Below are 23010 nucleotides of genomic sequence, written 5' to 3'. Positions count from 1 at the left end.
CTTGAAAAAGGACCCACAAATGAACCTGGAAAGCACCTGTTATAAATTGCCTTTATAGTAATGAGAAAGCTTTTAGTAAGACTTCAGTGTTTCTTCCTTAAGCAATGAAATGCAGCGGAGATTTCTATTTCTATTCATTTACTACAATTAAATGCAATGCTTTATATAATATCGATGTGAGAGCATTTCATTGCAGTAAATGAACGCCAATCATAAATGTATTAGTTTGGGAGACAGTGTGAGGAAACAAGCGTTTTTGAATCAGAGGCTGGGCATGCCAGGGCTGCTCTATCACTAGTGACCTGAAGGCCATAGATCTCTTTGAGCCTCAGCTTCCTTATCTGGAGGATGAAAGGGTATAGCTTTAAGATTCTCTCACAGCCAAGAAACAGACAAAGCAGCTCTGAGAATTTCACGGTTAAGTAAGACTGCCACTATATTACACAAGGGAGAGCCTCAGAGAATACTTTCCACTCATCTCACAGTTTTATTCATTCTACTCTACATGTTATCTGCCACTCATCATGCCACTCTGCTGCCTTGCGCATGCTGCTCTCTGCCTGCAGTGGCTTCTTCCTCCTCCTTGTCCCAGCAAGCTTGACCCCATCGACCTCCAGCAAACCTCAGCCAGCAGCCACACCACCAAACTTCTACCTTTCTGCACACTTACACCTCGGTTTCACCACCTGTTACATGGTCTCAACTGCTTGCCTGGTATCCCCCTCCTAAGTAAGCAAGCAAGCTCCTCCAGGTGACAGATTCTTACTGCTCCTCCTCCAGCTGCTGAGGACAGAATCTGGGACAAATTAGGAATCAAGAAGCATTTGACCAATTATTTAAGATCGATTACAACTGGAAGGTAAATCATGCTAATGATACACATTCAAACTATCTGCAGTGGTGCTGGGTAGGTGACAAAGAGCTTTGTCAGACCCTCTAGAGAATAAGCTATCTTTAAAACACTTTAGAGTATCCACTTATTTGTGAAGAGCCCAAAACACAGCCATAGTCAAATACTAAAACAGCCTGAACTATGTGAGGACAATTCTCTTCCTTTAAGTAAAGGCCAATAATCAAATCCCAGTCACTGTCAGTAGCTCTGAGTAATAGCATTCTTTAATACCACACAACACAAACAGTTTTAACACTTGGTTTTCTTGGTTTTTGTTTACTAATTCAGATGAGCCTTCCTTCCTTCTATTAAAATAAAGTAGTTTTCACCACGCTGTCACACTCTATCCGTGTCCTCCACAAACGCATCAAAGGTGAAACAAGGAGAAAATCTAGTCAATGTTTTTTTTAAATACAGAGCATTTAAATAAACATTGCCAGTAGCCAATAATAAGAACTATCCAAATGGGTGTATAAGCCACCGTTTTGCTTGTTTCAGGTATTTTATGGCAAGGCCACTTACTCCTTATTAACAAAAAGTTCTACACATAACATACCTGAAAAGTACCACTATTTGGAAGAATTTCTCCTTCAAGCTAGAAATGATTTCAACTGAAACTCATATATTCCTTAAGCCATCTGGTTAATGTGTAATTTTAGAATCTCAAAAGAGACATAGCATGAAAACTGTTCATTCAAACAGTTGCATTCTAAATGAAGTTATCTTTTAAAAGGTCACCACTATTAAGAGTATGACACATTACACACAGTAAAAGTCAGTTCTGACTATAAAATCTATCTATGAGGGGAATAAAAATAGTAAGAAAATGCACCAAAATATAGACTAGTTTGTAGAGCTTTGGCTTTGGGTAACATTTGTCCCGTTTTTCTCTATTAAAACTTTTTCTTTATTATGAATTATATCTGTTTATCTTTGGAAATATTAGTGCTGAAACGTTTAAGAAGTTTCATCAGACGTAGCCCTACAGACTACGGGTGCTCATTTAGTCTATCAGTAACCTACAGACTACTGGCTAGATCCTACCAAAGAAATAGTGAACACTTCTCCAGGCCTACTCCTGAAGCGATTCAAACTTCTGGCATCTACTATTCACTAAAGGATGGCAGAATTAAAGCCTCTGAGCAAAGCCTGGATGTGTTAGCTGCCAACAGGTTACTTTCCCCTCATCTCACTTTAAAATTTAAGGTAACTGTCCTTTATGATTAAAGCCTTATCATCACTGGCTCAAACCCTCAATAAACTACACTGACAAAGATTAATGATATAAAATGCAAATACAAAAATCAAACAGCAGAACCCACTCACTGATAGTTTAATGTTCAATGAAGAAGAGTATTTACCTTCATTCAGAGCTAAGGACAGAACAGATGGACTTCTACAATCTTTACAAGAAGGGAAAAGGCTTACTTAGTAGACTTCAGGTTTAATGGCAAAGACTAGAAAATCATCATACTGGAAGACTAATAAGTAACAATCTCCCCCAAAACTTATCATTAAAAGTCAAGCACCTTTTGAAATTCTGCCTCCACCCAAGTGAATCTTCCCATCCTGCCTACTGCCTGAGTTTAACCCATCAAAAAAATTAAGCAGAAATTCACTTTTTTCTTCCCCTTTCCACAAGCTTTAGATGTGTTTATTAATAATTATTAAGACTTTAACTTAAAATTTTGTAATATTCTATGCATTAGCCTGGGGCTTCCCTGGTGGCTCAGTGGGCGAAGAATCCACCTGCCAATGCAGGAGACGCAGGTTTGATCCCTCAATCAGGAAGATCCCCTGAAGAAGGAAATAGCAACCCACTCCAGTATTCTTGCCTGGAAAAGTCCATGAACAGGGGAGCCTGGTGGGATACAGTCCCTGGGGTCGCAGAAGAGTCATGTCTGACTTAGCAACAAAACAACAAGAAGTGCATTAGGGTAAACTACTCCATCCACATTACTGCACATTAATGGACAACGTGGCAGGATGAGTAGTTTGAACAGGATTCTTAATCAAGGCCCTAGTAGAAATGTACAGTATTTTAATTGTAGGTATAATAGAAAGTATTGTCTGAATCACTATCATTAACTATACTGAATCAAAACTTTTAAACTCAGAATTTACATTCAAAGTATAAATCCAACTTTGAGTGGACCAACCACAAATCTACTTCTTTTCCCACCTTCTTTCAGAGATATCATCTCATTAGAATTAAAAGTATTTTTTTAAAAAAGCTGTACCCAAGACAGGATAAACTGCAGATGATTTTTGATGTTTGAAAGATGAAAAATGAGATAAAGGAGTAGTAACTGACATGGCATAACAGAGGAAGCACAACCTTGGAACTACAGAGTGACTGGGCCAGGAACAACAAAACCAATCTGGCTTACAGAACCCAAGGCAGGTTCAAAATTCAGAGACGTGGTCGCCAAATCCGTGCAGTGAGGTCTATCAGTTAGCAAAGTGATGCTTCCAATTAGATCTTAACAGACAGCGAGGGACCATCACATGTTTGAGGGAAACCTCCAAGAAGTCACAGATCAAAGCAGGGAGAAGGAACTGATGGGAATGATAAAAATCCAGGAGCAAATAAAAACTTAAAAAAAAATCTTCAACATCTACAGAAAGATGAGAAATTGCATCAGTGAAAAAAAGAATGAAAGGATGGAAGAGAACTCTAAAAAATAAGGTAGACAAAACAATATATTCAATAGAAGGATTACAGCAGAGTCAAGGAAACCTCCATGAAGTAGGACAAGAAGACAAAATGGAAAACAGAAGGGGAAAAAAATCTGTGCAGAAATATTGCTCTAAAATTTTCAACATCTAACAGGAATCCAAAAGAAAAAAATAGAAAATACCAAAGCAGCACACAAAAAAATTCACTAGAAGAAAAGATGTTCTGCATGTTTAAATGCCCCAATAGCGTGACAAGGTCTATATCAAACCATGTTATGAAATTTCAAAACCCCACAAAGACAGAGGGTACTACAAGGTTCCATAGGAGGAAGGAATGGAGCAAAGACTAACTTGGTAATATACAATGTATCAAATTCAATAGATTTAAGAGCAGAACTGTAAATGAGAAGACAAGAGGGAAATGTCTCTAAAACTGCAAAAATTAGTTTCGACCTAGAATTCTACACTTTATCAAACAGAAGGAGTTTCACAGAGGCTAGGTCTTTATAAAATTTTTGCTCATGTGCCTTTTTCCAGGATAACGTGCTCCAGTAAAACAAGACAGAGGGAAACAGAATCTAGGACATAGGGGATCCAACACGAGAGAGCAGTGATGTGAGATCCCAGGTGACTTCACACAGATATCCCAGGAAAACAGGCACAGAGCCAGTCCAGGAATCATTGGTATGTAGGGGGTAGGAAGACAAAAGGTTGGCGAAGAGTGTCTCCAAGAAGAAATGGAACAGATATGGTTTTGTGGATGGTAAATATTTTTGATAGGCATGTGACAAATGTTACAACATTTGGGGGAAAAAAATAGCTGTTAGAAAACAGGCAAGTGAATATAGTCAGGAAATTAATTCCACAGAAAAAAAATGAAGAATGTGAAAACAGGGAGACTGGCCAGGGAGCTACTCAACTATGCTGGGCTGTGTGAGATCATGTTTGCTAGAAAAAGCAGAACTGGATTATCCTGAGAAGTGTGGAAGTGCTCAGATTTCATTAACATTGAAGAAGAAGAATGAAAGGTGCGTAAGGAGGTGGCACAGAGAACTACATGGCTCAGCAATGAACAACACTTGCTTAGTCATAATAATGTAAACAGGGATTCCGATTTAATAAAAACTGATGCGTGTAAAGGGAACAGAAGGAGGGAAATAAAATCACGGTGGACGAGGAAGTTACGCTTTCACCTGTTGTGCCAAGAAGTCAATGGACGGCGCTAAAAATTAAATTACCTATTACACTTTTATTACTTTGGTTAAAAACTAAGATAAAAAATTTAAGGCAAAAGAATTTAAGGTAGATCTTCATGCTATAACCATATTATTGAAATTTAACTTAAATGTCAGGACCCTTAAAAAAAAAAAAGGGTACTACTAAGTCAAAAACCTTTCTGAATATACTTGATAATTAGGAACTAGAGATTCAGAAATTTTATAAATAAGAGGTTAATGCTAACAGTATTGGATCCATCATACTTTTTAGGAATCATGGCAGACATGCTTTTAATTAATCAAACTATTGATTTCTTAACTTTTCAACTATTTACTTACATGGTTTAAATGGTTGCTCTTCCTCTTTTCTCGCACTAAGAATAAAAAAAAAATTAACTGATGAATTCTGATAAAACTGCCATAGAAAAATAAGTCACTAATTATCTGATGGATTACCAATATACACAATGAGTTAAAATTTCATTCTGTTTTTTAAAATAATTTCCAACAAAATATATAATTTAAACCACCCAGCAAAATGAATCCTATAAATAATATCTAAAAACTTAGTTTTACTATTTGACTAATACTAACAGATACTCTGTATTAGGTACAAATCAAAGACTCTCCATTTACAAAAGAAAAGGACAAAGCAAATTAGGCCAGGTGAGATATTTAGCTAATAAAATTTACCAGCTGCACAGTATGTAGTATTTTCTAGTTCTACATGTACTTTAGTCACCAGGATTAACAGATGACAACTCCAAGTTCCAGTTTCTGGTCAAGCACCCGTGTCTCTGGAAGCATCCTGAACCACTTATTGGTCACCTACTCAAACACCCAACTTAAAAAATACAGGTTCTTTACACACTGGAAAGTAATCTATGAATTTTAACATACGTGCTGACCTCACTGAACATACATCGACAGCACATAGAACTGTTTTGCTCCAACAAAGGCCAGAAGAATATAAGCTCAAAGAGGGTCTTAGGCCACACACTTTCCCATGGCATCACAAGCACGAATTCCTTTAGACTGAGGAGAGACAGGGGCATGGGAGAGTGTTTCTTTTACTCTCTCCACCGTCTCTCTACAGTGTGAGCAGCTCATGAGTCTGGAAAAGACTGAGAAATACAGTAATCCTAACTAAAAATAATTGCCTCAAGGCAAAGTACACACACTTTAAGAACATGCAAACTAGAAACCCCAGGAGCTCCCAGGTTGGAGAACATGTGGTACACTCCGGGCCCTGCCCCATGCCTGGCCCTCTTCCGTCTGGCTGTTCCTGAGACAGACCCTTTGATAAAAACCAGTAATCTAATGAAAATAAAAGAGGAAAAGAACCCTCTATTTTTTACTGTGCTGCATTACTTCAAATATTATAGAACGTTCACTTCTGGTATTCCTGCTCTCATAAACAACCGAAAAACCTGATCATATATGGCTTTTTAGCAAATGAACTAGGATTTAACATATATTAAGGAAGACAAGCAGGCAAGACAAGCAGGAGTGCAAAAACTTCTGATTCTCATCTTAAAACAAGCAGGACACTAGAAATTTACACAAGGTTTCCCATACTGAGGATAACCTTCTGGAAAATCCCATATGGCAGGCACATTGGTCTGATTACCCTGACCCAGCACTACATCAGGATGAAAGAACTTCTTTTAAAAGAACTTAAAAATTCACATGAATCTGGATGTGAGAGAGGTTCACCCGGTTGAGCACTGTGCAAAATGGTGCCGAAATCCCAAGCCTCGACTCCCATACATAAAAACTGATTATGCAAACCTAACTGTGACCTAAACCGTATCATTCATCTTTAACTCATGTGCTCTTGGAGCGAAAGGAAAAGGACAAAGTAGCATGGAAAAACAGACCACAACTAAACCATGTGGCAAGCTGACTGCGGATAAAGAAATAGCAAAGTGTATAAACAGATGGTCTAAGTGTTTCTCCTCATTAAAACAGTGACACCTAAATGAAAAATGTATCATCACATATTAAAATAAAACATCACATATTAAAGTATTATCACATATGAAAACAAAAAATTTCAACCATTCTAAGTGCTTTTCTGTATCTTCCTGTAATACACAAAACAAAAACAGTTTTCAATCTTTTTCTCAGGGGGGGAAAACACTGTCTTACCGTCCGTTTGAGATTTGCTCAGGAAAATTGTGCTTGCCCTTGGGTGGTCAGAAGGGTTTGATTCCAAAGCTAAGTCTGCAGAGGAAAAAGAGAAAAAGGTGTGACAATTTAGTTGAGTAGAAAAAGACATGACTTTTAAAACAGCTACACGCTGATTTTAATCAAGTTTAATAGTCTTAAGAAGAGCGTTTAGCAATGACAAGAAGGAAACTGTAGTAAAGGCAACAATACAAAAATTCTATTGGGAAACAGAAAAATTGTAGAAATTCTCCATATATGTGGAATAAAACCAGGGCTATGTCTTAGGCTTTTTTTTTTTAACTTGCACCTAATCTATGCCACTTTTAGGCGAATCATGTATGTGATTCCCCTCCTACGTATTGATTAAAAATTCAGTCACCTCTCTTTAAGCTGATATTACTAGCACATTTCAGGAAGTCTCAAGAAGCAAGTTATGCTGTAGTCAATTACTATCAGATACCAGCTCAATCAATCAAATATGCTATAACCAAATGAGCTGCTTTTGGCAAACGTTCTTCAGACAATCTAATGGCTAATTCCAACTACACTCAACAAACAAACTCATTTAGTTGGCTGCCGTTTATCTAGGGGCTATTCATCATGGCAGATTTAAGAGGATTACATAAGAGTTCAATGTTCTGATCCATAGGAACACTTCCAGGATAGTGAGTTTTAACTTTGCCCTCTATTTCCAAAGCTAAACTCTCACTTCTTCCTTTCATGCTGCATGATTAATAGAGGGCTTCAGTAAGAGTACTTCCTGGAGCACATCAAAGGGCTGCTTGAAAAAAATTTTGCCCATACCTACATAAAAAAGGTGGGTCTGCTGGCAGTTCACCTTGCACCAAGGTGGGACAGTCTTCTATTTAGGCAGAAATATCAAGCAAGCACAAGCTGCCATGCTGGACAGTAAGGTTGTTGTTTAAAACAAACCTAAAAGCCCTGTGGGCAGTTACTTAGTGAAGTCCACCTCAAACCAATTAAACAATCTTTTAAGAAACTGGACCAAGAGTTTTAAAGAGCAACAGTTAAGGCAGCATTTCCCAAACCACATAATAATTGGCCTATTTTTAAAGGCGACTTTGGTGGTCAACGTGACTTACACATTATCGCTGAGAATCAAAAGAATATATACACTGAGATATTAAAAACTAACCAGGTGTTCCCCATCCCGTATGGCAAAAACTACTACAATATTGTAAAGTAATTAGCCTCCAACTAATAAAAATAAATGAAAAAATAAATAAATAAAAACTAACCAGTCCCACAGTGAATTCTGTCTGACCCAGCATTTCACAAATGTTATCTACCTAGAATCCTTTTCTTCCCCAAAGAAAGAATTTTGCATGAACAGTAATTTGGGACTTCCTGGTTTAATGGGAATTTAATTGTTACTGCCAGCACTAGAAATTTACATAGCTAAACCGACTGCTTTGTTCTTCGTGAAAATTCCTTCACTGCATTTGGAGTTTATTAAGCTGGTTTTGGAGAAAATATTCTACTCAACAGTTTTATGTAAAAGACCCATAAAATTATTTTAAAGTTTTCTCCCCCCTACAGATTTGAAAAGTGGGACACTGGGAAAATAAATTATTTCAGTTATACACAAAGTTGACAGGCACAGACTTTCAACCTAAGGCTTCTGAAAGGATTCATGACTACTTACCTGTACCAGAAAGTAAACAGACTACACTGGAATCTAAAAAATAAACAGAAATGCTTGCAAAGTAGCCATATTTTTCATCAGGGTTTATGGAATGGTAAAATTTAACAAGAGTCAATGGAAGTCCAGGAAAAATAAGTGTCAGGATCAAAGAGAAGCAAGCTTTAACACACACACACACACACACACACACACACACACGCACACACACACACACACACAGGGTGTGTTACAGGTATGCTATGATGTGCTACTACGGATCTATATACAGAAAGCAAGAAGGCTGGGATAAAAGAAATGACAACACGCAGGAAAAAAGTAAACTTGCCCAAGTGATCAGAAAAGAGCTGGCACTCCCCCTACCCTACCCTAGAGGTTTCAAGGGTGGGCACATGACCCAGAACTGACTGATAGATCACAGCTTTCCTGGAACTTCCCAAGAAGCAGAAGAAGGCAGAGGGGTGCCCTAGGACCCTTAGCTAGTCTGGGGCTGCTGGACACTCCTCTTGCCATCATGAGGGGAAAGAAAGGCTTTTCAGGAGAGATCAACAGAGGACAGCAGAACTGAGATAGGCTGCGAGGTCATTGAACTCCTGGGTCAAGTACTGCTTAATTTACTCATTCAACTCCAGTTATATAAAAGTCAATATATATATACTTTTTAATTTAAGCTATTCTGAGACATTTTCTCAAACTTGCAACTGAAAGAGACCTGGTTAACCAGCAGTACTGATGATCACAATGAAGGTGGGGAAAGCTAAAAGTCACTTGTTCATTCCTTTAACAAATGTCATGAACAAAAATTTGCATGAGCCAAAATGACCCTATTTAAAAATTAACCCACAGACTTACAACCCTTACTTTTAGTTGTTTTCCTTATACATTAGAAAAAGCTCTAATTAGTGTATAATTTATGTCTTCTTGTTACTAACAACCCTTCTACATCTGACTGTTGCATATTTACTGTTTAATGAATACACAACAGCCCATCAAGCGTTATTCCTGTGCTGGACTTAGCCAATCCCCTATTGCTGGGGTTTAGGTACTTACAACATTCTATTCTTTGATGAGGAAACTTTTCATCTATTGTTATACAGCTTTTTAAATAAATAATGGTTTTATCTCCTTAGCAGAGATCTTCAAAAGTGGGATATCTAAGCCAAAAGGTTAGATCATTTTCATGGCTCAAGGTACAGGGCTAAACTGCTTCCTGAAGAAGGTGGGGCCACATTAATGTATAATACTACCAATCATGACAGTTTTAGTTCCGACCCCTACTCTGTACAGTTGGGCGGGGGGGGTGTCTTACTAATATAAATAAGGAACAGCACTGTAGATCTAATCTGTATTTCCTTCGATTACACAGTTTTTACTACTTTCCCATAATTATCAGCATCATTTCCACTTTGGTGAGCTGCCTATCATTCATACATACTAAACATACCAGGGCCTTACTGCTGTCAATTTGCATGAGGTTTTCAGAAAATATTAATCTTCTGTTTACAGCCCATATAACAATTTTCTATACAACTTGCACTTTTTGCCAGTGAAAACTACATCACTATTTTATAATAGACTTGACAGGTAAGCCATTAGACAGTAAACTCACACATACACACAATATTTCTGCACACTCCATTAACTGTTTTGCCAAGAGTCTAAGGAGACGATGAAAAAAATGTACCGTACTCTTCACTGTCACAAAGGAAAGACTGTCAACTCTGAACCAAAGCATTACCACCCACACCTCCCCTCATCCCCTCTCCCACAAGCACACACAGTAATGTTAGAGGTATTTTGAGAAATTACTGTGCATTTTATATGTGAATTCTTCCTAAAATTACTTCTCTAGCAATCTTTAAGAATGTTTTAACCCAGGAGAAATACTCTTGAGCTTATGATTAGGGGTTATCATTAAAGTTATATTTTAAGACCCATTACTTTTATATTACCAATTTAAATTGCAACTTATTTGACAGCATGATACTTATGTGGAAAAAGGATGACTAAAAAAATTTAAGTTCGGGTCTTAATATAAACACTCCCAGGAGGAAACCTGTAAAATACCAGGTCACTGAACATTACTTTTCCTCCAACCTAACATTCTATCAATCGTGAGATCCATCTCAATTGCAGATGTTAAAAATATGAAAATAAAGGCAACTTAGGACAAACAAGATGCATTACTGAAGCCTAAAAGTGTTAAAATTATGCTGTCAAACTGTCAATAAATGATTTTTCCCTGTCAAAATATCAGAGAGAGGGTAGTGACCAAGAAATCATCTGACAGGAGGAGACTAATGCCAACATACTGACTTCAGTTCAGTGCAGTTCAGGCGAGTCCGACTCTTTGCGACCCCATGAATCGCAGCATGCCAGGCCTCCCTGTCCATCACCAACTCCCGGAGTCCACCCAAACCCATGTCCATTGTGCCGGTGATTCCATCCAACCATCTCATCCTCTGTCGTCCCCTTCTCTGCCTGCCCTCAATCTTTCCCAGCATCAGGGTCTTTTCAAATGAGTCAGCTCTCTGCATCAGGTGGCCAGAGTATTAGAGTTTCACCTTCAACATCAGTCCTTCCAATGAACATCCAGGACTCATCTCCTTTAGGATGGACTGGTTGGGTCTCCTTGCAGTTCAAGGGACTCTCAGGAGTCTCCTCCAACACCACAGTTCAAAAGCATCAATTCTTTGGCACTCAGCTTTCTGTATAGTCCAACTCTCACATCCATACATGACCAGTGAAAAACCATGGCCTTGACTAGATGGACCTTTGTTGGCAAAGTAATGTCTCTGCTTTTTAGTATGCTGTCTAGGTTGGTCATAACTTTTCTTCTAAGGAGCAAGCGTCTTTTAATTTCATGGCTGCAGTCACCATCCGCAGTGATTTTGGAGCCCAGAAAAATAAAGTCAGCCACTGTTTCCACATCTATTTGCCATGAAGTGATGGGACTGTATGCAATGATCTTAGTTTTCTGAATGTTGAGCTTTAAGCCAACTTTTTCACTCTCCTCTTTCACTTTCACCTTCATCAAGAGGCTCTTTAGTTCTTCTTCACTTCATATATTGCAACTAAACAGGACTGTCAGCATTTTCTGGGCCAACTTCTGGGCTCCAGTTTACTTAAAGGTTTACTCCATTTACTGAACTGCCCTATCACCACTAGTACTACAGTACATTAGTTTTATGGCTAATAATACATTTCATGTCTTACAGTCAGCCGGTGATTTCATCTGAGTCCACACTTGACACCCTAGCCAAGCGGTTCCTGCCAGCAGATGCTGACCTGGGCTGTCTCACCGGAGGGCACACAGCATGCTCCTGCAACCCCCTCAACTGACCTGCTTCCCCAGTTTCTGACCAACCTGGCTTCCAAACTGCTTCTCAGCTTGCCTCTAACTTGGTTCTCAGTCCTGCCTTACCTTAATCCTCAATCAAATGCTGTAATGATGATGACCAAGAGATGATATCCAGGTAAGTATACCTGGCTTTATGTATTTCTAAAGAGTACTTAGCTCGGGCTTCTTGGACTTTTAAGAACCTTTCTGGGTTGCAAGCTACGGTGATTTCATTTCACATCATACAATGTTACTGTTTTAACTCTTCAAGTTTTATTACTTTAATATCCTAAAAATAAACAATTTTTCTAAAAGGGGCGAGAAAAAAGGTAGTATTTCAAAGCAGAGCACAAAATGACATCAATACATTCTATCCCTATATGTCATGTATATGGAATTTACAGTCCTGATCTATCAAGGTTTTAAAAATGAGTAAAACCTTGGACAATTCTATACCTCAGAGAAGAATCCCTACACTGCCTAACTCAGAACATGATAAGAATCAAATGAAATTCAAGAGCAATCCATACACTATAGCTTCACTGAGTTACACAAGCCCCTTCACCATGACAAGGCTGCAATCCATGAGGGGATATACTATATAAAGCATAATAAATGACACATCACAGCTTTCACAAATTAACTCAAAAGCCAAAAGTGAACATTTAGCATTTCATAGGAAAATTGATGTCCACTTATCACCCTCAGCCAAATAACATCTTAAATAGATAGTGCTTTGTTGTTGTTCAGTCACTAACTTGTGTCTGACTTTGCAACTCCATGGACTGCAGCACGCCAGGCTTCCCAGTCCTACATGATTCTGTTTGTGCAAACTCATGTCATTGAGTCAGGCCACCCACTAAAGGAAAGAGGATAAGAGTACCCAAGGGCAAGCATTTCTCCTAGTGTTCTTCCTTTTTCTTCTTTAATAAGCAAATACATATCCTTTCTCCTGCTTCTGTCATGGAGATTAGTGTATATTTTCTCCCCATTTTTTTTCAGGTTAACATCCCCTGCAGATGAAGTCATTAACAGTGGAGAGAGCTCCTTCACAGCTCCCTAATTCTTCAGTGTCTGGATGTGCTAGTTTACCAGTCCCTTACTGGACATCTGAATTATTTCCAGTATTTTGCTACTGAAGATAATGCAACATATGCAGCCTATACCTTCAGAATAAATTCCTTTAGTAGGATCTCTGGATTAAGTGAGACTGTGCAAACTTCCCCTTCAAGGGTTGACCAATTTCCCATTTTTACCAGCAATATATGAATGGAACTTTCTTCAGTATCACCAAAGAATTCAGTGCCAAGTTTCTGAATTTTCTCCCAACCCAAGCTACAGTCGTTGTATTTTCATTTCTCTTGTGTGTGAGGATATGCTTAAAAGCCATCTGCATTTCTTTTTCTGTGACTTATCCCATTCATATTGTTGTTAGCCTACTTTTAGATTCACTCAGTTTCTTCAAGTCAGCCTGTTTTAGGCCCTTATTAATGTTGCTTTTTTGTTCAAACCACTGTTGGCTCTCAGCTGAGTGACTACACCAGCCTCCTAACTTGTCTCCCTGCTTCATTCTGCCCCTGCCCACGTTAGAGTAGCTCGTCTGATCTCCCTCCCCTCTCCCCACGTCTCCTTCCCCTTCTTTAAGAATTATCACCATTCCCTTGCATATAACCTTTCAATGGTTTCCCATTACAATTAGACTAAAATCCGTATTTTTTCTTGTCAAGGTCTACTAGACACAAGGCCTTAACCCCCTGATATTCCTCCTGGCATTCTTTCACTCAGCTGCAGCCACCCTCTTTCTGTCCTCTGCCTACACCGAGCATATTTCCTTCTGAGGACCTCACAAGGCTCCCCCTCACTCCTAGGATGCTCACTGTCACTTAAGGAGACCACCCCCAGTAACACTGCCCCCTCCCCAGTCCGTGACCATCATTTTCTTTCTTCTCAGTGTCTCGCTACTTGACATTATTCCTGTGTCAACGGGCCCCAGGTACCTCTAGGAAGTAAAGACCAGAGTTAGGGTTTGGGTTTTGTCAGTATAACCTCTGTTTGTCCTGCCCCTAAATTGTGCCCAATAATCATCCATTTCAGTGTGCCCCAAATCATTTATGCTTCTCCCAATTTTCCTTCATCATCTAAGATTTCTTCTAATGCTGTCCTTTGATGTGTCTGTCACCCAACACCAGCATTAATTTCAGATCTCTTCGAGTGGTAGTTTAGTTACTCAGACTCAAAGACACCGACAGGTTACCAAGACCCACAAAAACCTAAGAGAGGAAATCTACTGTTCAGTGAAAAATCAATGGTAACTTCAATTTGGGGAAAGAACATTTAATGTTAAAATACCTTAACTACAAAATGACTCACCCTATGAATTTAATTAAGTCGTAAGACAAAGCCACAAGACCAGAATTCTACAGGGAAGTAGGATACATCACTTTTTATGTCTGTGCCCAGATTAAAGCAATATGATGAAATTATAAAAGACAACCATAAAGGGTGGGTAAATGAATGATGCTCCAACCATTAAACAGGTGGTAAAAAGCAGACTGCACAGCTACATGCAGCTGCGTGGAAATACATCCTGGAGCACGCTTCAGGTGTCAGCGCGGTTCCAGGAGCTTCCCGTCTTCACTTTACAAGAGAAAGTCACAACGTGGCACACAAAGAACAATCTCATACAATAAACACAACATTCTGTTTATTCGTATACAAAAGGTTCAGGAAGAACCAACACCAAAATATTAGTGAAAATTCTGGATATTCTGAGTATGAGTGAATGACTTTTTAGTATTTTGCAAATCTTTTACCTCAAATGTTTACTGTTATCAAAAAAGTAAAAAAAAAAAGTGTTTATAATAGCTACTGAAAGGAGGAAAAACCTGTTGCTCAGAGGTTTTCCCCCATTACGTTGTCAATTCCTTCCCTACCCACTCCTTGGAGGATGGAAGGAAGGAATCACCTGAGAGAGCAGCTTGCACCAGAGAATGAGCAAAGGTCCTGAGAGGAGAATATAAAGGCCGTTTGAAAAGCTGATGCATAGTAGTAAAATCAGGTAACAGGACCTCAGCACCTTATTTTCTATTATTGACACGAACATCAGCTACATTGGATACACTGCGAAAGGCAAGATAGCGACGAAATTCTTTTGAGTCTATCTGATATTTATACTAGGTTCTTAGGAGTTAACTGAAACAGCTTGAAGAAACCATGTTCTTCTCAAAGGTTTCCGAAAAAAACACACACAGCATCATTTATGTTTGGTTTTGTCTAAGTAACCAAATAATTCTTCATTGCAGAAAAGCCAAAATGTTTTATATCAATGCAGGTATTTCTCAGTTTCCAGGGAAACTGATATAAAATTGTCTGAAATAAAAACATTAAGAGCAAACTTCCAATGTGCTTGCACTTTACATTCGTGTTCTGACCTCCTATCTATGGAAACTTAACAATAGGCAAATGCTGAAATTGAGGTTTCTCTCATCACTTTATTGAATGCCAAAAAAGAGAGACAAATTTAAGTAAAATTTTAACAATCATGTCAAACATAAAAAGGTAAATTCTGTGCTCATGAACTCTCTTTTTCTAGTTCCCGACTCAGCACTCCCCCTCACTAAATGCTTCGTACCTTACCTGCCCGCTTACCAGTTTCTCCTAATGTCCCCTCTGTCCAGGGCATTCTCGGCTTCAATTCGAGTCAGAAGAACAAACTCTTTAAAATATACCAACACGTTTACCTGACTGGTAAATTGAGGCTATTTCACGACTTCTTTTATTCCTATCCATTGTAATAAATGTACAGACACAGAATGGAGAGGTATGTGTTGCTTCTGAGTTGTGAACAATAAACTCAAATGGAAATAACCAAACTGAAGTTGAGTTAGGCCTATCTTATGGATAAATTATAAAATAAAAAGTGCATTCCAAACTTTTTTTTAAGCACCCAACAACTGAATTTGGTGTATCTACCATTCTCAAGTCTGTCTCTTCTGTTCAGTAGCTATGTTACAGAGTTATTTCAGGGCTCTAAGTCTTGGCTTCTTCATTGGCCTCACAGGGAGAATATTCACAGGCCTTATTTATAGATGGAAGGGTCAGCTGAAATACACCCGAAAATACGTTGTAAATCGTAAAAGAATCATACAGAAGTCCAACTTTGGTCTCCATACACTAGCCTACTACTGTTTTTTAACATCACTTAGAGGCTTACCTTATAGCAACAAGCTGAGCAGTTTTCACAGGTATGCACAAGCTTTGTTTTTAAAGCTACAGTTAATTCACATAATTTGTTCTTTCACAGTATCTGACTATTCTGAAAAGGGAGTACTTTCCACTTACAAAGCCATGTCCATCATATGGGTGAGTTCACAGGCTTACCTATCCTAACTTTGAAAGAAATTAAGTAAACCCAAATAAAATTTAAATAGAAGAGCTATAAGACATATCCTCTATGAAATAAAGAAATACTCTCTGGCATTTAAATGAAACAAGTGGGCCAGTGGGGCTTTAACATCTTCACGGCACAATGTTTTCTACTTTAAAGAACACAGTCTTTATTAATGAGCCACAGTGTTATCCAGAATCTTTTTTTTTAAAAACCTAGAGCCGTCCAGTTTCAAAATTCTAGAGGAAAAAAAAAAAATCAAACATTTCCTCTCCTCTCTCTCCTCTTCTCCATGACAACCCACCCCCACCCCCAGCCACTTCGTCTTCAGAATTTTCCCTGAACACTATAAAAGTTGAATAGGATTCCACCGGCAGGAGGGGGTTGGAAGGAGAGGTAGCCATGGAGACAACTTTCCTGCAGGATCTGCCATCTTAACTGCCAAATCTTTGTATTACAAATTAAAGTCTGAATTTCTTTTTTCTCCTTTGAAACTTTTGACCAACAGTCTCAGGAACCACCCCCAATCCTCCCTTAGAAGAGGCAACATGCAAGTGAAGTTGGTTAAAGCTGGGGAGCTGAAGACATTTTTGTGTCAAAGTGGGAATCTTAACCAGAGCTCCCTGGGATCGTCTTTGGGTAAAAACAACAACAACAACAAAACTATTCCCTGCAGCCGTTGCAGTAACGTTTCACACCGTTCAGTTATTTTAAGACCCCCTCTAACCTTTTTCTTTCTTATCGTTTTCAGATTATAGTTAGAATAAGGTCGCTTCAATCAGGACAACTCTAGACAGTATATTACTTAACGCCACACTAATTCTGTCGATATCAGTTTTGATTTTAAATAACAAACCCTAAAATCTGTCTTAATTGTCCCGAGTATCAACTATCCTAACGAGTGGAAGTGTATCTAGATCCTTACCTCGTTCCTTCTCTTAGGTACCATCTGAAGAGGTAAGGATAGGAAGATGGGATGGATATCGCCGAAGTTGGGAGTATTTAAGTTTTCATTGAGAAACGAGAGAATACATCAGAAAGTCTTTACAAAGTCCCACGAGATGTTAAATAGAATCACGAACAGGAGCCACAGACTTGAGGGTCTTGGGTCGGGTTGCGAAAAGGGAATGGGGAAGAATTGGCCGTTCGGGTAGAGAAGAGGGAGAAAGACTGGCCGGACGCGACGGAGAAAGAATAAGGGGTGGGGACGCCAGGCAGGGCCAGCCTCCGTCCTTGGTGCCCAGCCCCGAGAGAGCCAACTCCAGGCAGGAAGGAGCCCTAGGCGGCGGCTTCCTCCCGGGGGACCTGGGGGTCGGCGGAGGCCAGAGGTAAGCCCGAGAGCAGACGGCGCCGGCCGCTTCCTTACCTTCGGGCATCTCCCGGTCGCTGATGTGCTGCAGGTGGCGGCCTTCACCCGCTCGGAAATCCAACTCGGTGGGTTCCACGGCAGCCGGCGCCGGTGCTACGGCCACCGCGTCTCCGGCCGCCGCCTCGTAGACCTCAGACTCGTAGTCTGGCTCCGCCGGCCCCGCGCGCCGGCCCAGCTTGGGGCTGGCACTGGGGGACACGCAACAGGTCAGCGTGTTCCCCATGGGGCGCCTCCGCTCCTCGCCGCCGTCGCCTCCGCTCGGCCCCGGACTCCGCCAAGCTCAGAGGCCGCCCCCTCCCCCAACAAGGGCGCGGCGGGCACCGGCCGACCCGGGCTATGCCGGGGCTGCGCCGCACATGGAGACGCGGCCTCGCCTGCCTCTCTCCTGTCCGCCCCGCCGCCGGGCCCGGGGCAGGGCTCCGGGCCCGGCCGCACCCGCGCTGTCTCGCCGCCGCCGCCTCCCCGGAGTCAACCAGTCAGTGAAGGCGGCGACCAGCCCGGCTTATTTAAAATGGGTGGGGACCCGACGAGCGCTGAGACGCGCAGCCACTGCCGGGAGAGAGCGCGGTCGGAGCCCCTCCTCCTTCCGCCGCCGCCTCCCGACTGAAGGCCGCTCGCCTGGCTGGCCCTTGCCAACCGGAACGCGTCCTTCGGGCACCTGGTTACCGCGGACCAATCACACACAGAGTTTCCTCCCAGCGCCCGCCTCAGAGAGCAGGCACGTGACTCACGATGCCCCGCCCCCACCCCGCGACTGCTCCGCCCCTCGAGTGGCGCGCCCCGGACTCCTGTTTCCATTCCTCGTGCGGCGCTCGGAGCTTTCCGGTCCTTCGGGAAGCATTGCGGGAGTTTGTGAATCGAAGCTAGAGAGCCAGTGGACTCTGTAGAAGGCTTGTTAGTAAAGAGTCAGTTCCGTTAAGCAACTCGGTTTCACCGGGTCTGACAGCTGACTCATTTGATGCATTCCTCAACGAACTTGGTTACACCCGAATTGTTGACAGTTTTTTGTAACTAAATGCTCCTCTCGAACGGACTACGAAAGAGTGTTAGTTTCCGCCTTCAGTTTAACCATAGCAATGCCCCGGGTCCTCAATAAAGAGCTGTGTCCGTGTCTTGAATGAGACTCGAGGACGCGTCACCCCCCGCTTCCTCATCGGTAAATTAGGGACCGAACGCCTCCCTCCCAACTCTGAAACGCTGGGATTCAGCCACTCGATTTTCTCGCTGTTTCTTCCACGGCACGAGTCTCCAGGTTTCCCTACTTTCACCGGTCACATAAAGCATAAAGCACGATTTTCTCATACAAAACTGAAGAGTCGCAAAGTGAAGTACCACGGTTTTGATTTAATGAAGGTGATGGTAAAGAGATGTTCCCAAGGTCACATGATTGCTCAGGGGTATGGCCAGGATTTGGTCTCCGATTGTTTGGATCCGCAAAGGCACCTAATTGTGATCATAAGAAAATAAAGGTAGAAGTCAAGTTTGATTGGAAGTGGCATAGGATTTTCTCTAAGGGAGAACAATTTTTTGAAGTGGATTTTAAAATTCTTTCCCTTCGTTCAACATTGGTTAGTCCCTCCCACTTTCTAGGCACTGTGTTCCTGCAATAGCCCTGCCCTCGATGAGCTCCGTCAGGCACATGAGAAAACAAAGGCTTAGAAAGTCCAGTTGTCTGAGGTCACTCACACTGCTGCCAAGTACTTGAACCTGAAATTCAAACCTAGATCTGTCTAACCCCAAAGTAGGTTCTGGGGTAAAGAGCTTGACTTTTTTCCCCCCAGAAACATGAAAGCCTTTGAATGTTGTGACGTTAAGGAGTCACAATCAGGTGGTTTCTAGTGAGGTCACTCAGGACAATAAGGAGGATTGATGGGAGAAACAAGAGCAATGAAGAGACTTTATATTCATCTAAGAGCGGAGTGAGAGTTTAAACTGAAGGCAGTGGCAGAGACTGGTGTGGTGGGAAGGGATTTGAGGTCATTTGGTGACTAGATACGGAGCAAGAGGGGGAAAAGAGAGGTAAAAATGGCTGCTAGGGTTCTGACTTAGGGAACTAGGGAGAGCACAGTGACTTTTTCCTAGATAGTGCAGAAAGAGGAAGAGGTTTGAGGAGGAAGATCATTTGGGGCTCTGTTAAGGAGAGCATGGAATTAGAGCTCTCCAGTTGAAAGTTAGATGTAAACTTCTGTAGGCCAAGTCCATTTTGTGATAATCCCATCTTATGTTTTTGAAAATAACACATACTAAATCAATTTTAAAATGTAGTTGGGGAAATCCCCTAACACTGTGCTGACAGTTAAGACTATAATATTTTTCATGGAGCAAATTGGAATCTATGGTTTTAGTAAATGACATGTCCTATGTAAACTAAAGCTGTTAAATGAGAACAATATTAAAATTGTCACTGGAGTACATACAAAGTAGTTGAAGCCATGGGTGTAGAAGTAATTGCCTCGAGAAGACATGTATAATAAGGAAAGGAATGAAGGGAGGGAGAGAGGGAACTTCAAAAATAGGGACATTTAAATGGCATGTAAGTAAACCTGCCAAAGGAAGAAGTGGAAATCAAGGGACCTGTGTGTTAATCAGAAATGGCTGATCAGCTGAGTTCCATGAGGGTAGAAATCACATCTGCTCTTTTCTGGAACAGAGCACCTAGCACAGTACCTGGCCAGTAGAAGCTCTAATTTGTAATTCCCTAAACAGAGTCCAGTGTTGTCCAGAGGGCAGGAAAGTTACAAATACCACTGACCGTGGTACATGGGTAACTGAGGCTGGGTGCAAACTGGAAGGCAAGCAGTGAGTAAAAGAAATAAATAGGAGGTGAAAAAGTGGAGACAAGGATTTTCTTCCCAAACATTTGACTGAGAAGAGAGATGTACCAGTCATTAGAAGGAAATGTGCAGTTAATAATTTTTTAAGATGGAAAAAAAATGTGAGTATATTTATATGTTAAACGGTATGAGCCAATGGAGAAAAAAGGAGTTTGAGGTTAGAGGAGATGGGAAAATTGACAGAGCAAGGTCCTCAAGAAGGCAGAAGTGGATGTCCACCAGGGCAGACATAGATTAGGTTTGGATTGAGAGAAAAGCAAGGAAGGAAACAGGACCTGGGTGGCAGATGCCTGTTCTGGGTCTGTCAGAATAGAGACATTTCTGATAGAGAAGATGTTTAAGAAGAGCTCATCTGATGACCTCTATTTTTCTCTGTTATAATAGGCTTCTGTTTGGAAAGCTACTCCAGGAAAGTGAGGATAATGTGTAAAGAAGTTTAAACACTAGAAAAGCTTGATATACCTAATAAAAAGAAAATGATAGCTTCCCTCAAAATCAGAAAAGTTGAAAATAACTTTGAGCAAAAAACCAAGGAGCTAGGGTATAAAACAGGTATGTCACAAAAGTGAATGATGGGAACATTTGTTCCTCCAAATAGTAAAAAGAAATAGCAACAACTTTCAAGGGGGAAGAGTTTTTAAAAAATTAAGGAATTACATGTAATTGCCAAAAATGTGAACTTTTACAAACCCTTTCATCACACATAAGACCAAAAGGAAAGGAAAAAAACCCAGAGGGAGTATTCTCCTTTGTTAAAAGGATACCAGGATGGAAAGGTCACCTCAAAAATCAAGGAAGCAAAGATGATTAATATTTAATTGTTTAAAAGATATAAGTGAGGTTTGGATACAAAAACAGGCAATATATTGAAATGTGGGAAACCATGGTAGAATGGGAAAGGATTCAAGGAAGTTCAGTTTCAGTGAACAACTTCTCGTTAAATCCTTCGGACCTAGTGACTACATTCCATGACAATAGTAATATTGTCTGAAGTCCTAGGAATGTCATTAGCTACCATTTTGGATGATTCTTATAGACTTGGGACAATGCCTAAGATTAAGTTTCAACACACTGCCTGCATTTAACATCAGGCACATACAAAAATAGATAGGCATGACCTTGAAAATTAAAGAATTTTAAACTTGCTAAGCAGAAAAAATATTCAGAAGCACCATTATGAAAGTATTAATAGATTTGAAAATATTTTGTTTTAGAAGAACATTGGAGGGCAGTGAGAAAAAACCTTATCCTGTTATGACTGTGGCAAATCTGGGAGAGAAAAGGGAAGCAGAGCAGTAATGACGTTTGAATTAAGCTAGAGTCTGATTCTGTGATAGAACCTGATATTTGCATATGCCAACTGATGTATGAACATTCCCTGTTTTACATGGATCTGGAGTAAATGCATTCATTAATTCAACTTATTCATTTAATGGCTGTTCAATACCCTGATGACTCGGAAGGTAAAGAATCTGCCTGCAATGTGGGAGACCTAGGCTTGATCCCTGGGGTGGGGCAAAGAACCCATTCCAGTATTCTTGCCTGGAGAATCCTCATGGACAGAAGAGCCTGGCAAGCTATAGTCCATGGAGTGGCAGAGTCAGGCATGACAGAGCAATTAAGCACAGCATCTGAACTCTTGGGCTTCCCAGGTGGCGCTAGAGGTGAAAACCTGCCTGCCAATGCAGGAGATGCAGGTTCAATCCCTGGGTCAGGAAGATCCCCTGGAGGAGGGCATGACAACCCGCTCCAGTATTCTTGCCTGGAGAATCCCATGGACAGAGGAGCCTGGCAGGCTACAGTCCATATGGTCCCACAGAGTGGGATACAACTGAAGAGATAGCATGCACGCTCCCGAGCTCTTACTATAAGCCACACTTTTTAGGTTCAGGTTTAGGTTGCTTTGACCAAGAAAAGCAAGGTCCCTGTTCTCATGAAATTTATCTTCTGATAAGGGAGTCCACAAACCAGTCTTATCCATCACCCCTCAAGCTCATGGCCCAGGATGTCTATTTATCTCCAGCTATTGTGTCTTCATTCTAGACGGTAGGGTGGAGGAGTAGAAGGGAGATTTTTTCAGAAATCCTCAAAGCACAGTGCTTACATATCATTGGCTTAAAGCTTAGTCCCATGGGCATACATAGCTGCAAGGGAGGCTCAGAAAATGTAATTATATAGCTGAGTAACTAATGCAGAAGGGAGAACTAGACAGTGAAACTAGATATTGAAAGCACGCTTTGTAAGGAACAATCTGTAAGGAAAGATTAGAGAAATCTCAACTTAAAGCAAGAAAGATCATGATAAAATGTCATAGCCTTTTGCAAGCATATTTGAAAAAGTTATACAAGGAGTTCTATAATGATCTTTTCTTAAGTTAAAAGGACAAAAAAATGGAGAAAGACAAACTGTAGAATGAAACTAGGTCAGATGCAAGAAAGAGTCCACAATGGTCAAGTA

At 40.7% G+C, this 23010-nt stretch overlaps 1 protein-coding gene across 4 annotated transcripts in view; it reads right to left on the bottom strand.

The window, feature by feature from the left end:
• LOC133050097 (cyclin-Y-like protein 1) overlaps positions 1–18140 on the bottom strand; it is a 35425-nt gene extending 17285 nt beyond the window's left edge. For 2 of the 4 annotated variants that reach the window (XM_061134217.1, XM_061134220.1), the window contains exons 1-3: positions 17717–18137; positions 6940–7014; positions 5128–5162 (exon numbers count right to left, since the gene is read on the bottom strand). In XM_061134217.1, coding sequence (XP_060990200.1) covers positions 5128–5162; positions 6940–7014; positions 17717–17942 — 336 coding nt within the window. In that variant the 5' untranslated portion in view covers positions 17943–18137. Of the gene's footprint in view, positions 1–5127; positions 5163–6939; positions 7015–17716 lie in introns of all 4 variants that reach the window. The other 2 variants (XM_061134219.1, XM_061134221.1) reach the window with 2 other exon arrangements.
• Positions 18141–23010: the final 4870 nt, after the last annotated feature.

This window comes from Dama dama, chromosome 31 (assembly GCF_033118175.1).
Source record: "Dama dama isolate Ldn47 chromosome 31, ASM3311817v1, whole genome shotgun sequence".
Taxonomy (NCBI): Eukaryota; Metazoa; Chordata; class Mammalia; order Artiodactyla; family Cervidae; genus Dama; species Dama dama.
Note: the sequence above shows the minus strand (reverse complement) of the source record. Positions and strands in the feature narration are given on the sequence as shown.